We start from the raw sequence: 15,603 nt of genomic DNA, 5'->3' as shown, positions 1-15,603 counted from the left end.
AAGACAAAAGGGTCACCGGGACACTATATGTTCAAGATAAAAGAGACCCTGACTCCTCACTCTGTGTTGTCCTTTGGCTGCCACATAGGTTTCCCCCCACCCCACCACTGGGCCATGAGATGACTTAGGAGCTGACTCCTGAGAAAGTACTCGAAAATGCAATCAGAAAGACTTGCAGCAATACAGGGATTTCTCCCCACACCTTTGCTTCGATTCCTGGGCCTCCCTCATGTCTGTGTTGAGGTATCAGGAGATTATGACCTCATTTTTTTTTTTTTTTAATGCTAGAAAGAGGAAGATAGTGCTTCCAAGACTGAGATGGGGAACTAAATGAGAAACATTAGGATATACAGAAATCCTATTGTCAGCAAAAAGAAGGCTATTCATCGCTGTTAAGGATCCTTCTTTCCTTCCTCATACACCATAACTGGGTTGACACCCTAAGGCTAACAAGTTACAACTCAGCACCACTATTAAGCAAGCTCAACACTCAGGCATCAAAACTCTGTTGGAAATCACACACACCCCATCAACCCTCAGGAACAAAAAAGGGAACATGTTGATCCTTGGGGTGTGTGGGTTTGAGGCGGCACCCTGGTTTAGAAAGTTAATCAACAAGCGACTTGTTTTCCAGGCTGTCAACAATATTGATTGAATTATCAGGAGTAGGCAGGGTAGGACTCTCACCAAAATAATTTTAAAAATTCAAAACTGTGTCTTCTGGGAGAACTTTTAGTTTGATGGGTATGAAAGTGTACATAGATATGAAACATCAAAATGTTTAGGAAGAAATACATGAGCCAAGTGCGTGGTATGTAGCTACATAAATTCTGAGGGGCAAGGAGGAGAGGTGGGTAGAAATAGACCAGGATGTTGTTGATTCAGGGCGTGTTAGAGAAAAGGGAATGCTGGTATTTATTTGGGCACATCGCTGAAGGGCTGAATTTTTTGAGCTTTTAAAAATCATCAAGCAATTCTCTCTTGCTCTAAGTTTCTCTCTTGGGCTCAGTTTTTTTTCTTTCTTTCCCAGTTTGCAGAGCTCAGTACAGTCCACTTGTTTGCGCTGTGCTGTGCTTGGGTTCCCTTCCGGGCCAAAAAACTATTTAGCCTTGGCAGTAAGCAGCTGCTGGCCAGGCCCCTGGCCAAGGCGTGTTCTGAAACGAAGCCCTCTTGGACAGAGTTGTTTACGACCTTTCACCTTATAACCCGGTATTCTGATTAAAATCTGCTCCCTGAGTCTTATTTCTCAGTTCCTGCATCAAAGAAAGAAAAATCTTGTAAGTTCCTGTCCCGAAAGCAGGGGACATACAGTCGTGGGGTGCGGTGGCGCAGTGGGGGAGGGGAGGGCAGGTCCAGGAGGAACAGCAAAGTAGGGCTAAGTCCAGGAGTTTTGCAAGTTAGATCATCTTTACCTGCACCTTCCCCACCCTCTTAATCTCTGTGCCAATAAAAAGCCCGATGGTGATTGTTGTTTGTTTTACTGTAGTTAGTTGAGTAAAGCCAGAGCTCTCAGGGAGGGAAGTGCCCTTCCTACTCTGTTCCAGCCAGGGTCAAAGTGCTGGCTGCATTGCTCTCTTCCTTAACTTCTGGCCTGATAGACACTTAGAACCCTAAAGTTCCTAATGGAGGACAAATCCCTTTGTCACCTCCACTCTGTGAACTTGCCTTTACCCGTGTCCATCAGGCTTTCCTATGTTTTTCCCTCGGCAATGTTAGTTTAGAGGCAAATAAAGGCCCAAAGGAAGTGTGGGATTCCAGACTGCTCAACTGTGGAGCATGCCTCTGGGTCAGGAATAAGAATATATTAATAATTGTACAGCGTCTTGAGTTCAGAGTGCCTTTTTTTTTTGTCATTTATCAAGCACCTGTCATGGACCAAGTCCTTAACATAGTTATTTCAATGACATTTTATTTGTAAGTGCATCTGTCATCTTGTTCCAGAAAGGACTTAAGGTTAGATTATTTCATTGAATTCTCACAATAACTCTGTGACTCAGGGTTGATTAAGTCAGGCTCAGAGGGTTAAGTAACTTGCCTTGAGGTCACAAATTTTGTAAATAGAGCCACATCTTGAACCCAAGTTTGTCTGGTCTAAAGTATTGAACTCTTTCAATTCTCCTGCCTCTCAGTACCTTAACACATTGGTTGTAGTTTCTTTTGGTTTTTAAAGCTTATTTATTTTGAGAGACAGAGAGAGCGGGGGGTGGGGGGGGGGTGGCAAGAGGGGCAGAGAGAGAGCGGGAGAGAGAGAATCCCAAGCAGGCTCCACACTGCCAGCGCAGAGCCCAGTGCGGGGCTCAAACTCAAGAGCCATGAGATCATGACCCTAGCTGAAACCAAGAGTCAGAAGCTTGGCACTGAGTCACCCAGGTGCCCTAGTGCTTTAACCCATTGTATCTTGTATCTTGTTTAATCCTACTGTAAAGGATTCAGAGCAAGACTCATAACGTTTTAGAGTTAAAGGGGACTCTAGCAGTCTTTAAAAAACAAACAACAGTGACAAAACAAAAAACAAGACTGAGGACATAAAGCTAATAACTGGTGGAGCCATTCTCCAAACCCTGGATTCTAAACACTTAACGTAGAGCTCTTGTCTCTACGATGCTTGGTGAGGGTTCTTGTTTTTTTTAGTTTAGATTTAATTATTAAAAATTCCTGATCTGGGGGCACCTGGGTGGCCCAGTCGGTTAAGCATCCAACTCTTGATTTTGGTTCAGGTCATAATCTCATGGTTCATGGGATCAAGCCCCATACTGGGCTGGGCACTGACAGTATGGAACCTGCTTGGGATTCTCTCTCTCTCCCTCTCGCTCTGCCTGTCTCTTGTTCATGCTTGCTGTCTCCTTCTCTCTCACAATAAAATAAAAATAAAATAAAATAAAATAAAATAAAATAAAATAAAATAAAATAAAAAAAATACAAAACATTTTCTTCAAGGTTTCCAGAGTGGTTTTTTTTTGGCCTTATTGTCCTTGACTCCTATATAATTTGAAAACTGCCATCTTTTAAAACTTTAAGAGTTCATCTTGACTTTTAGACTTTCTCCTTTTCTGGCAACTTTTTTTTTTTTAATTTCTTTTTAATGTTCATTTATTTTTGAGAGAGACAGAGACAGAGTGTGAGCAAGGGTGGGGCAGAGAGAGATAGAGGAAGACACAGAATGTGAAGCAGGCTCCAGGCTCTGAGCTGCCAGCACAGAGCCCGACACAGGGCTCAAACCCACAAACCGTAAGATGGTGACCTGAGCCGAAGTCAGACCCTTAACTGACTGAGCCACCCAGGCACCCCTCTGGCAATTTCTTTTTTCTCTGCCCCTGAAAGCTTTTCTTGAGGACTTGTCCTTGGCCCTCTCCTTTTCTTCCTTTACATTTTGCTCTTCAATTTGCCCATCTGTATATCACTTGTGTCAAATTTATACTATGCCTTTAGCTTGTCTCCAGAGTTGCAGCTGGCATCTCAAATTCACCTTGTCCAGTGTAGAATTCATCATCTTGCCCCGCTGTGCTCAAATTCAGTTCTTCCCTTTAATACTTTTAATGGAACCATTATATACTCATCTCCCAATGAACAAGGTTTCAAATCAAGGAATTGCTTTTGATTCCTTCCTCTATAACAGTCCCCACATCCAATCAATTGCCAAATTCTGTAGAGGCCATCTTCCCAATGTTTCTAGAATTTACTTCTTGTTTATTATTTCACTGCCCGGCAGTCTGGTTCATGTCCTTGTTACTTTTGCCTCGATTGTTTTAATACCTTGTAATGATCTTTCTGCTATAATCTGTAGACCACGACTAGATTAATGTAACAGCATTTTATTCCTGTCTGTTTCTGTGATGCTCCAAGACTCATTGATTACTGAATCAAATCCAAATGCTTCAACCTGGCCTTCACACTTTGACCTCATCCCTGCTTTCCAGTCCATTTCCCACTACTTCCTCATGAATGTGCCCTCTACCTCGGCCAAACCTGAGTACTCAGTGTTCCCCTGATACATCCTTCTCTGCCTCTGTGCCTTTGCTGATGCTTTTGTCTCTACCTGGAATACCTGATCTTCCTCCCCCACCTCTGAATTTTGAAGTCCTATCCACTCTTCCACAGACAGCCAAATGACTTTTCCTCTCTGAAACCTGTCTTGATTCCCAATCGCTTCATCTTTCACCTTACAACCACACAGAATTTCGCTCTCTTTTGAGTGCTCCATGACACAAATGTTATTTCTATTTCTCATACAAAACCTACATGTAAATTTCCTTTTCTGTCCTAGATAATGAATTCCTAGAGAGCAGGAACTCTGTCCTCTTTTATCTTTGAATTCTTCATAGCATCTAGCAGAGTACATTTCATAGAGTAAGTATATTATTAAATACAAATTGAATTGATAGACTGGAGTGTACCTCTAGAATACAGTATACCACTAATCAGAACCTAGTATTGTTTCTTATCAGTGTTAGACTTTAAACTTCAGTTCTCTCTGCTATACTGTAACTTAAATAACCAGTCCCTCCTCAAAGCCTATGGCCCAATCATGTGTCAGGGCAAGGGTGGTAAAGAAGTGAGAGGCGATGGTTTGTTTTTCTGGGGAGAAAACCCGGCTATGTTGATATTTATAAGCATGAAAGAGATGGGACATTGTGTGCTTAGCCCAACTTCCTCTTTTCTAAGAAATTTTTTCTTGCACAATTTGGTAATCCATTTGGCTCAGCTCTGCCACCCAGTGGGTGAACTAATGTACCGTCCAGATCTTTAGTCCAAGGATTGTCTCGAATGCACGGAAGCTTTTCTGAGACCTGAAACCCTGAGTAACGAAGATGATTCTTTGATTGTGAGAAGAAGGAACAGAGGAAGGAATATGATACTCGTGACTGAGAGGAAGAAACTATATCAAAGACTGATTACATGAAGATATGGAATATAAATACAGTGGAAAATTACTCAGCCATAAAAAAAATGAGATCTTGGGCGCCTAGGTGGCCCAGTCTGTTAAGCATCTGACTCTTGATTTAGGCTCAGGTCATGATCTTGCGGTTCACAAGATCAGGCCTCGTGTCTGGTTCTATGCTGCTAGTGCGGAGCCTGCTTGGGATTCTCTCTCTGTTCCTTCCCCACTTGTGTGAGCTCGTTCTCTCTCTCTCTCTCTCTCTCTCTCTCTCTCTCTCTCTCTCTCTGTCTCAAAAAATAAATAAAACTTAAAAAAAGAGAGATTTTGCCATCAGTGACAACATAGATGGACCTACAGAGTATTATGCTAAATGAAGTAAGTCAGAGAAAGACATACCATATGATGCCACTTATATGTGGAATCTAAAAACAAAACTAATGAATGAACAAACAAATAAGGAGAAACAGACCCATAAATACAGATGGTTATAAAAGGGGAGGGGGTGGGGGACGGACAAAATGGGTGAAGGACTGGGAGGTACAGGCTTCCAGTTATAGAATGAATAAGTCACGGGGATGAAAGTACGGCTTAGGGAATATAGTCGATGATACTGTAATAGTGTCCTTTGGTGACAGGTGATGACTACCCTTGTGGTGAGCATAGTGCTTACTTATTAACTTGCTGAACCACTATGTTGTACACCTGAAACTAAGACAACATTGTGTGTCAACTATATGTGTGTGTATGCATATATGTGTATGTATATATGTAAATACAAAATATTGGTCTTTGAACCAATAGCAGACAATGATTCCAAAATCATTAGCCCTGTAGCGAAGGCAGAGTCCAGTTATCTTGCCGGATTTCTCTTTCACTTTCTCCAAGCCCACCCTCCATTCACAAGTTTTATCTCAGGAAACATATGTAACTTATTTCTTCCTATTGGGAAGGATGATGAATAATTTGGTTTGGGAGTAGGCAGAAAAATTGAGGAAGGCCTTTTATTTTCTGGTGGCTTTGCCTTCTTTCCTTTCCCTAGTGCTGGTACAGTTTCCTGGCACTGATTTTTGAGAACTGTAATTACTGGACCACAGAAATTATCTTATTGAGGGCTTACCAAAAAACATCAGTCCTCATGCCTCACTGAGGCGTTCAGTAGAGTCTCTTCCAATTCTTGTAGCCTGTTTATCTAGTATTGACTTTATATTTCTAGGTGATATGTTTCTTCTTTCCATTCTTAATTTAGAAATAGTAGACATAGCGTTGACTTTTTTGTTATAGTAATTGAAATGTCAGCTTTCACATCATGTTGTATACCTGCCTTCTCTTTCCTTTCACCTCATCCTCCTAATATGTATATCACAGTTTTGGCTGTATCAACAGCCAGTGTTTACATTATTGCCTCTGCGTAAATAATATCCTCTGTGGACCCAGGTAGTATATTTTCATTGTTTCATGTCTTGAACAACCCTTTGTTGAAAAGTTATAATCATTTATTTAAACAATTTATTGATTTAACTGTGTACCTATCTTCAGTTTATTCCTGAGATTCCTGAAACGCCTATTCTGTCAAATGTTTATTAGAATTTTTTCTCAAATGACCAACATACCTAATAATCTAAGAAATCCATTTTTCTTTCTCAGGGAGACTTGCCCCCGCCCCACCGAGTAATTCTTTCTAGTCACCACCGCCACCTGCTGACTGTTGTTGGAAGAGAAAGATGGAATTCTGAGGGGCAGGGCTGATGTTTTTAAGCCAGAAAATGGCCTTTTCTAAAGGTAGCTGACCTTTAGAATGACTTCATCTGAGGAAGGAATGAAATCATGAAATATTCTCTTTTCCTTGATCCATTATCCTCCTCTTTTCCTTTTCTAGAAGAAGAAAAGTCTGTTCTAATCTTCCTTAGGTTTTCTTTTTTGTTGTTTTGTTTTCTAATCTTTCTTTTGATACTGGGATCATTCTGAGCCTTTGTCTGATCCAACAAAGGAAAAGGGGAAGATGGGGTACCTGTTTTTAAAAAAAAACTACAGCTTGGGGTGCCTGGGCGGCTCCGTGGGTTAAGTGTCTGACTCTTGATTCTTTGGTTCAGGTCATGATCTCACAGTTTGTGGGTTCAAGCCCCGCATTGGGCTCTGTGCTGATGGTGCAGAGCCTGCTTGGGATTCTCTTTCTCCCCTTCTCTCTGCCCCTCCCCTGCTCTCTCTCTCTTTCTTTCTCTCAAAAAATAAAATAAAATAATTTTTTTAATTACAGCTTTATTGGGTATACTTGATGTATAATAAACTACACATATTTAAAGTATGTAACTTCATGGGTTTTGACATACATATACTCATGAGATTGCTGCCACAATCAGGTTAATGAACATGTGACTCTCAAAATTTCCTCTTGCCCCTTTGTAAACCATCCCTTCCCCCTTCCCCCTTTTCACCCATTCCCAAACTATGTATTAGTTTGCATTTTCTAAAATTTTATAAAAATGGAAGCACACAGTATACACTCTTCTTTTGTTTGGCTTCTTTGCTTGCATGATAATCTTGAGATTCATCATGTTGTTATGTGTACTAGTTTATTTCATTTTATCGCTGACTGATATTCTGTTGTATGGGTTAATACAACTGGTGTATCCATTCATCTGTGAATGGACATTTGGGTTGTCTCCAGTTTCTAATTTTGTTGGTTATTACAGAGAAAACTGTAACGAACATTTGTATGCAAGTCTTTGTGCTGACATGTTATCGTCATTTCTCTTGGGTCAATACCTAGGAGCCGAATGTTTAGATCATATGGTAGCTGTATGCTTGGCTTTAAAGAAATTGCCAAACTGTTTTTACAAAGTGGTTGTACCATTTTACATTCGCACCAGCAGCTTGTGAGAGCTCCACTTCTTGCCAACACTTGATATGGTCAGTCTTGTCAATTTTAGCCATTCTAGTGGTTGAGTAGTGTTTTCTCATTGTGACTAATTTGATTTGCATTCCCTTCGTGACTAATGATGTTGAGCATCTTTCATGTGCTTATTCCAAGCTACCCATTTTTAAATACTCCCTTGTAATAGGGCTAACCTTAAGTTTGGGCAAAGGAAACAGTGTTACATGACAGGTACCATGAAAGAATCTCATTTACCAGTTCGCTATGAAATTCTTGACTGACTTGAAATTCCCACACCTGAGAGATAAAGTTACTCTTTTGAGTTAAGAGAACCAATATAAGGAGCACTTAAAAAAAAAATGTTTATTCATTTTTGAGAGACAGAGACAGAGACAGAGCGCAAGCAGGGAGGGGCAGAGGGAAAGAGAGAGACACAGAACCTGAAGCACACGGGGCTCAAACCCACGAACCAGGAGATCATGGCCTGAACCGAAGTCGGACACTTAACCCACTGAGCCACCCAGGCACCCCAGGAGCACTTTCTAAAAAAAGAGTTTTTGAGGGAAAATGCCTGTGTGAAGGGACAGCCTTGGACACCACCATCTCCCCCATTCTCTTCCATTAGAACAGATGGTTTTCTAGATCCCCTACAGGTTTCAGAAAGTGTGAAGACTGTGATTTGAGGGAGTGGCAGAGTGGCTGTAGTGCTTAGAGGATACAGAGAGGAGGGAAGAGGGGATAAAGACATGCAAAAAGATTTGAACTGGCAAGCCAGATAACACACCCTGCCTGGTAAGCCCTGGGGGTATCCAGGGGGTTTATGGTCAGGTGGGTGATACTGAGAGAAGAAGAGAAGTGTGAACAGTGAAGTCAATAGAACAACTTCTATTCTCAGTTTTCTCTTCTACAAACTAGATCCCTTCAACTTTGGGCTTTTGTTCCTCCTCTCCCCAGCTCTCCCTTTGGGCTTCTGATCACAAAAGGAAAAAGTCGTCTGTGCTCTGTTGGCAGCCACAGCTCCACTTCCTTGCCCACCTCCACACCCAGAATCTTTAATGGCCCTCTGTTTCCTTGACAACACAGCATAGTGGTTAAGAGTTAAGGCTCTGGAGCCCAACGCCTGGGTTCGACAATTATTGTCAATTAATTAATTACTGCTCTACCCTTTATTAGCTGTATGGTTGTGGGCAAGTTGCTTAATCTTGTTATACCTCAGTTTCCCTATATAAAAGTAAAGATGAGACTATTAACCTTCCTTAGAGAGTTGTGAGAATTAAATGAATTTATGTTTTTAAAATGTTTAGAACATTGTCTCGTAGGTTTTAAGCTCTAATAAATGTTAGCTATTAATTTAAACTCCTTGGACCCACTTTCAAGATGCCTGCTAATTTGGCGTCTGTCCATCTACTGTTCTATGCCTTCCTATCTATTTCATTTGAGTTTTGCTGGTTTCCTCACTGAATCATGAATCTATGCATAACTCCAGGTGGTTTACATTGCCCCCGCAGGTCCTTAACAATTCAAATCCTACCCAGTCATCAAAGATCACTTCAAATGATCACTTCAAAGATTCCTTAGTTCGAATCAACTACCTTCCCATCTGAATTCATTGTACCACAGAATGTAGGGGATAACTGCACACTCATCACTCCTTCATGTGAATCAGTTGTGTCTCCCTAATAGCCTGTGAGCATCCTGGGGGCAGAAATAATATCGGATACTGCTGAGCTGTCTTTCAATGGAGTGAATACATTGCTTGTACTCCATTTCAAGCATGTGTAAAGAGATTCGGCATAGGCCACCGAAGAGGGTGTGAAGAATTCATCGCTTTAGTAACAGATCATTTAGGGGTGGGATGCCGGCTTCTTTCCTATCTGTGCCACCCTCCAAAGGGTCCAGACGATCCTCCTAAGATCCCGACGACCCCCACTTCACTTCTGAACCGAGAAAGCAGGACACATCTTACCCACTTATATTTGTCAAATAAATTCCATCTTTAATCATTTCCTCCTCTTTCCATTTTCCAAGAGAAAATATCATTAGATCTTTGAATCTCTCATAGGTAGTGATCGCGTGTTCCTCTCTCAATTCTTTCCTCTGAAAAGTCTAAATCCTTAAGTTTTCTACTGATCATCAGGACCCCTATAACGTCGACAGTTGTTGGGGTGATTTCAGGAGTAGATGGAGTACAACAGTTTGCAGATCATAACTGGGACTGGGAAAATGGACAAAGAGCCCCCATAGAGGTCTAGATTGCAGAAGCTTTGCCCAGAACCCTTATTCCGTGATCATTTCAGTCCGGGACTGCAGCCTTATCTGACTCTGCTTAAATGGCATTATTTCACATGTCTGCTGGTGACCACTGTTTCCTTCCATGATTCTTTATGTTCTTCTCTGCCAGCCTCTATGCCCACATCATTTCCAACCCAATCATGGGGTTGCTGGCCACGTTACTGAATGCAAAGCCACAGAACAAAGAGCCCACTCCAAATGAGTGGGGCTAGGAGGGTTCCCGAGGAAAGAGGAACCCCAGCATCCGAGGGGAAGAGGTGCAGCTTTTCTAAGTCCGGCAGGAAGGCTCGGGCATCCTCCAAAGCCGCCTGAGCTGCCACAGTGAAGTTCGGGTCACCAGAGATCAAAACATCAAAGACACAGGAGTGGAAATAAGCGTCTTCAACTGGCAGCCCTTCCTTACACAGCCGTCTGGCGGTGTCAATGGTCAGAGCTCCCCGGCGGCTGCGCTCTGAGCGAGAGAGTCGCTGACTTGGGGGGCACCCCCCAACACAGAGCTGCAGGTCTTGCTCAGCTGAGAAGGCCCGGGCCACGTCCTCTGCTACCTTAATGGAGAAGGAGAGCTGCCCAGCTGTCTGCCGGATGATTATAGTTGTGCCAATATAGGCGGCTCGGATCTCCACGTGGTTCCCAGGGTTAGCAGTTCCAATGGACAGACTGGACCCCCCGGGTCGGTCACCTCCATTGATAGAGCCATCTTCAAAGGCTGCCGGAAGATTGTCCACCTCAGCCTGGTAGACCTTCTGATCAATGCATTCCTGCATGTTCTTAAATATAATGGTGAGCTGTGAGGGCAAGAGGGAAACAGTTCATTTTGGGCTGAGTGCTCCCATCCCTCGGCAGTCAGGCCTCACCCACAGTCAGGGACTTGATCTCGGCAGAGACTCGAGGCTTGTCGTGGCCCTCGCTCACTCTGATCCCTTCCCTGGTACTCCAGTATTGCCCCATCCCTGCTCAACCCCTCCCCCTCCTCTTTGGCCTCAATCTCAGCAACTCAGGAGAAGACAAGGTTTCCCTTCTGTAACTTCTCAACCTAGGGCTCCTCAGCTCTCCTCTCAACGTTCTCTTGTGTCTTCTGCATTTGAGTGAAACTCCCAGCGAAGGAAAGTGACTTAAGGAAAGAGTGCTTGGGGGGGGGGGGGGGCGGGGGGGGGCAGGAGATGCAGGGGAGGTGGAGGAGGAAAGGGAATAGCGAGCATTGCTGTGCCACAGTTGGGGGTGGGAGGGAGTGGTACCGTGGGCGACCATGAGAGGGTCTGGAGTTGCTGCTGAGTCCCTGACCTTCCGGGTGGCGGTGGCGTTGGCCCCCGATGCCACGGGGGAGCTGGTGGCCTGGACAAAAAGGAAGTCATTATCCAGCAGGGGCCAAGCTCCTTGGACACGGCACGTGTGAAAGTGGTGGTGAAAGCTGCGCACGTGGGGGTCCCCGAAGGAGGCGCAATGCAAGAAGCCCGGGGGACGCCCGTGCAGCCGGGAAAACTGGCCTTCATAGTCACAGGGGTCCGGGGCTGGGGGGGCCGGAGGAGCGGGCGGGGCCTGCGCCTGGAAGGGCGGGACCGCGGGCCGGGGGCGGGGCCGTAGGGCCCTGGCGGGAGCAGTTGTGCTGGATCATCAGGTCTTCGATCCCGTGCACCGCCGAATGGAAGGCCAGGTCCCCGCGGCAGGTGCGGGCGGTGCGCCGGGTGCAGAGAGCGTAGGAGCGGAGGGCTCGACAGAGGCCGCCGGAGCCCACCCCTCCACCTCGGCCCCCTCCTCCTGCTCCTCCTCGCAGGGCTCCCGGTGACCTCCCACCTCTAAGGCTCAGGGTGGACGATACATACTCAGCATTGCAGCGGAGGATCTTGCATTGAGAATGAGCTGAGGACAAAGGCAGAGGACTGTGAGACGACCCCCGGATACCCCCCGTAACTCTCCCCAAACTGGTGAAGGGGATTCCAGCTGTTTCTAAAACCCAACTGATCTCCAGCCCCCAGCCCCCTAGTCCTGCGTTCACTCAGTCTTGCTAAAACGTGTGAGCCCGTCAGATCTCTTCTCCCTGTGGATTAAGCGCTTTTCCAGGGCTCTTCCCCAAGGCGAATGGGAAATAAAAAAAATATCTGCTTGAGAGTCCGGCGAGTGACTGGAACCCCCCAGCGCCCGTCCTTTCTCCTCACACGGGGTCACCTGCCCACCCTTGCACAGCAGCGGACCCTCCAGGTTCCCCAGCTCTTCCCTAGCCCTTCCTTACCATGTCCACAGAGGAGCAGCAGGAGGGTGAGAGTGCTTAGAGTTGGGGGGCTGCCATGGGGGGACCGGCCTGGATCCCCCATACCTATCCGGCCAGGTCCCCCCAGGCTCCGGCTCTTTCCAGCTGATGACCCTCCTACCTAGTGAATTTTGACCGGACTTCCTGTAAGGGACTGAAAAAAGAAATTTGGTCGGGCATGGGAAGAGAGAAGAGTTGAAGGTCATTCAGGATGATGTGCAGAGAATCTGGGAAGATCAGGTAAAGGACTAGCGGCTGGAGTTTGGGGAGAATGGGGCTCCCCAAACGGTATGTGTGGCTGTGAAGCCTCTGTGCCCTGCTCTTGTGGCCACTTTCAGGTCCCTTATGCAATACCCTGAGGTGGGGGTGGAAGGAAGGTTGACTAGACTGCTGGTGGGGGGGGGGGGGGCGGGTAGAGCAGAGTCCACTGTATTGCTCCACGCTAAGCTATCAAACAGCAGAAGTGTCAAAAATAGAGGGATCGTGAGGATGGAACAGACTCCAGTCGTCCTAGTGGGCTCCTCAATAAAATTAGGATCTGGAAATACTTCAGAAACATACCTCTTATTTGCCCCACCCCATCTGGGGAGGGGGAGCACCCTCCAGGGGTCATTCATTTCTCTTCCTCCTTTGTGTCATAAGTTTTTGCAAGGAGTGAGGGTGGTATACGCACATCTCTCTCTCTGGAACATCAGTATTCGGATGAAAAGGGACCGATCTCTCTTATCAACTGAGAGAGCTGAGACTATATAAAATCCTCTCTCATGGAATAGTGGGATGCAAACCAAGCATGCAAATCAATATTTGTTTGTGCTGAGTCCACAGTTCTTGTATTTTTTTTTTTTTTTTTTACTTTTCCAAACCTGACTGAAGAACCACTCTTTTCATTAATCTTCTCCCTGCAGAAGTTCTCAGGCCTCTCATGAGGACAGGCCTTGGGGAGGGGCTGAGTTTCTCCTGCCAAACTCCCCTTTCTCGGGGTAAGGATGTGGACTGAGGTAGGAGTCATGCAGGAGGGAGAAGAGGATGGTGAGACTACAGTGTGGGCATAAATAATTTACAAGAATAGCCCCCAGCCTCGGAAGGCCGATGTGAAGGGCACTGCGGAGTAGAAGCAGGGTAGAAGGGTATCAGTGACTAATCATCTGAGGCTAAATTTGGCTTTGGTGAGAAAACCACAGAATAGGGGATATGGGAAACTCCTAAAACTTCATCAGAAGTCTGAGGCAACAGGGTAAGGAAGGAGCTAAAACAGTCAGAGGAGAGGTGGAAGACTAAACTTCAAGAGGCCAGTGGGCAGCAGCCAGAAAGAAATAAGACAGGAGGAGAAATGGAGACAGGCACCTTGGTATGAAAGAGATCCTAGCTTCTGGCCCAGAGACATTCAAGTAGGTGTTGCAATTTTATGAAAGCCTAACTTCATTCCAAAAGCTTATTAAAGGAATTGCAATTTCATTTTGACTTACTGTTTCCAGGGGTCAAACATTACTCTGATATCCAATCCTCCAGCCATGACTGCCTACTCTGTCCGTCAGCTCCGGCCAGGGGTTCCCCCGTCTCTTTCTCCATGTCTCCCCCAGGTCCCCAGACCGGCTGCAATCTCACTGAGGTCAGGGAACCAGAGAAGGTTTGGTGTGGGGGGAAGGTGGAGTAAATGGCTGGCCAGAGTACTGGACAGCTGAGCGGGGGAGGGAGGTGGCTACTGAGTTGACTGTTTTAAAAATAGCTAAGTCCAAAATCCCAGGAACGTTAGTGGGGGTAGGGTATGGGGTGGGGGGAGAGTAGGAGGATTAGAAAGAATATGGAGTATAGGGTGCCAAGTGGGGAAGGGGGGGAGAGAAATATCATAGGCAAGTCAGATATCCACTTGCAGGTTATGTGACTCTAGTCACTGCCTACTCCAGGCAGCCCTCCAGCATTCTCAGTAACGAGTTCCCGGCCTTTACAAACTAGAGTGAGAAATTACATACCTTTCTTTCACCACCCTCATCTCTGCTATATTGAATATTGCATTTAGTTTCTACAGAACATATCTAGGAGGTAGCTGCCTTTAAATGAGGTCGATAGCAGAGGCAGTTCACAGCCCCTCCCCCTCTGTGCAGAGTATTTCAGAAGGACGAAAAAAGCCAGCTGTCCAGAGAAGAAATCTGAGCTCTGAGTTGCTTAGGACGAGGGTTTGTTTCAGTCGACTGGTCCAGATCCTTGCAGCTGTCTATCCCCCCGACCTCCTCCATTTCATTCCCTTAGTTTATATAGCAATGCCGCTTCCCTCCCTCTCACTGATACAAGCACAAAACGTAAGCTCCTGAGTTGTTAGGGGAGGAGGCTAACATAGGCAAAGAGGGCAAGAAGGAATAGGGATAGAATTTTTTGAGGATTACTGATCCACAGGGGAGGGGGACTTGGAGAGAGAAACTGAGAGAAAAAGAGATTCAGAAAGATACTTTTGTGGAGTAACATAATCTTGTGACCTTTTAAGATATTGCAACCAAGGATTTAGCCATGTCATATTTTTGCAGCCCTAGGCATCTGGGGTCACCATCTCTTATACTTGCCAAGCGAAGTGAACACAAAGGCCGTCCAAATAGTGCTACTAAGGCATTTGATTAATTGATTTTGCATTTAATTCAGCATCTAGAGATCTACACAGTATTCTCTTTTTTATGCAGATATTTCTTTATTATTATTATTTTAAGTTTATTTTTGAGAGGGACAGACAGTGTGAGCAGGGGAGGGGCAAAGAGAGAGAAAGAGAGAGAGAGGGAGAGAATCCCAAGCAGGCTTCACGATGCCAGCACAGAGCCCAATGTGGGGCTTGAACTCATGAAACCATGAGCTCATGACCCAGGCTGAAAACAAGAGTCCGATGCTTAACCGACTGAACCACCCAGGTTCCCCTATGCAAATATTTCTGAAAAATTTAGATTTCTCCCAACTACATGAGTCCCTAGCACAAGGATTGCATTACAAAAATGTAAAATGTCCCTAACCAAACTATTCAAGTGATTTTAAAACACAATCATTTGTGACATCCCAAGTGGGATCCACTCTAAGGACAAAAAGAAATGCAAAAAGATTTTCAAGTAGTGATATTGTTGATGGCAGTGTTGATATTGTTATTCTGCAACTATCACGGGTGAACTGTGGAATAAAACAAACAAGTATTAATGACAGTGTCTTTGTGAACCAGGAGTTTTGGTGTAGGATAAAGAGATACAGATTTATCATTGATGAAGTTAAATAAGAATTCTGTAATTCTGAATTTAAATTGGAAATATAACTGTGAGCTCAAGGCATATTCTATCCTAAAACATT

General features: G+C 44.9%; 1 protein-coding gene across 1 annotated transcript; it reads right to left on the bottom strand.

Annotated features, from left to right (window-relative positions):
- Positions 1-9,721: 9,721 nt before the first annotated feature.
- On the bottom strand, positions 9,722-13,937 carry HJV (hemojuvelin BMP co-receptor). Its single transcript, XM_058695416.1, is given in 5 exon segments — positions 9,722-10,828; positions 11,325-11,558; positions 11,560-11,900; positions 12,271-12,442; positions 13,755-13,937. Coding segments are annotated over 4 exon segments (1,284 nt in total). The 5' UTR covers positions 12,353-12,442; positions 13,755-13,937; the 3' UTR covers positions 9,722-10,201.
- Positions 13,938-15,603: the final 1,666 nt, after the last annotated feature.

The sequence above is a fragment of the Neofelis nebulosa genome, chromosome 2 (assembly GCF_028018385.1).
Source record: "Neofelis nebulosa isolate mNeoNeb1 chromosome 2, mNeoNeb1.pri, whole genome shotgun sequence".
Lineage (NCBI taxonomy): Eukaryota > Metazoa > Chordata > Mammalia > Carnivora > Felidae > Neofelis > Neofelis nebulosa.
Note: the sequence above shows the minus strand (reverse complement) of the source record. Positions and strands in the feature narration are given on the sequence as shown.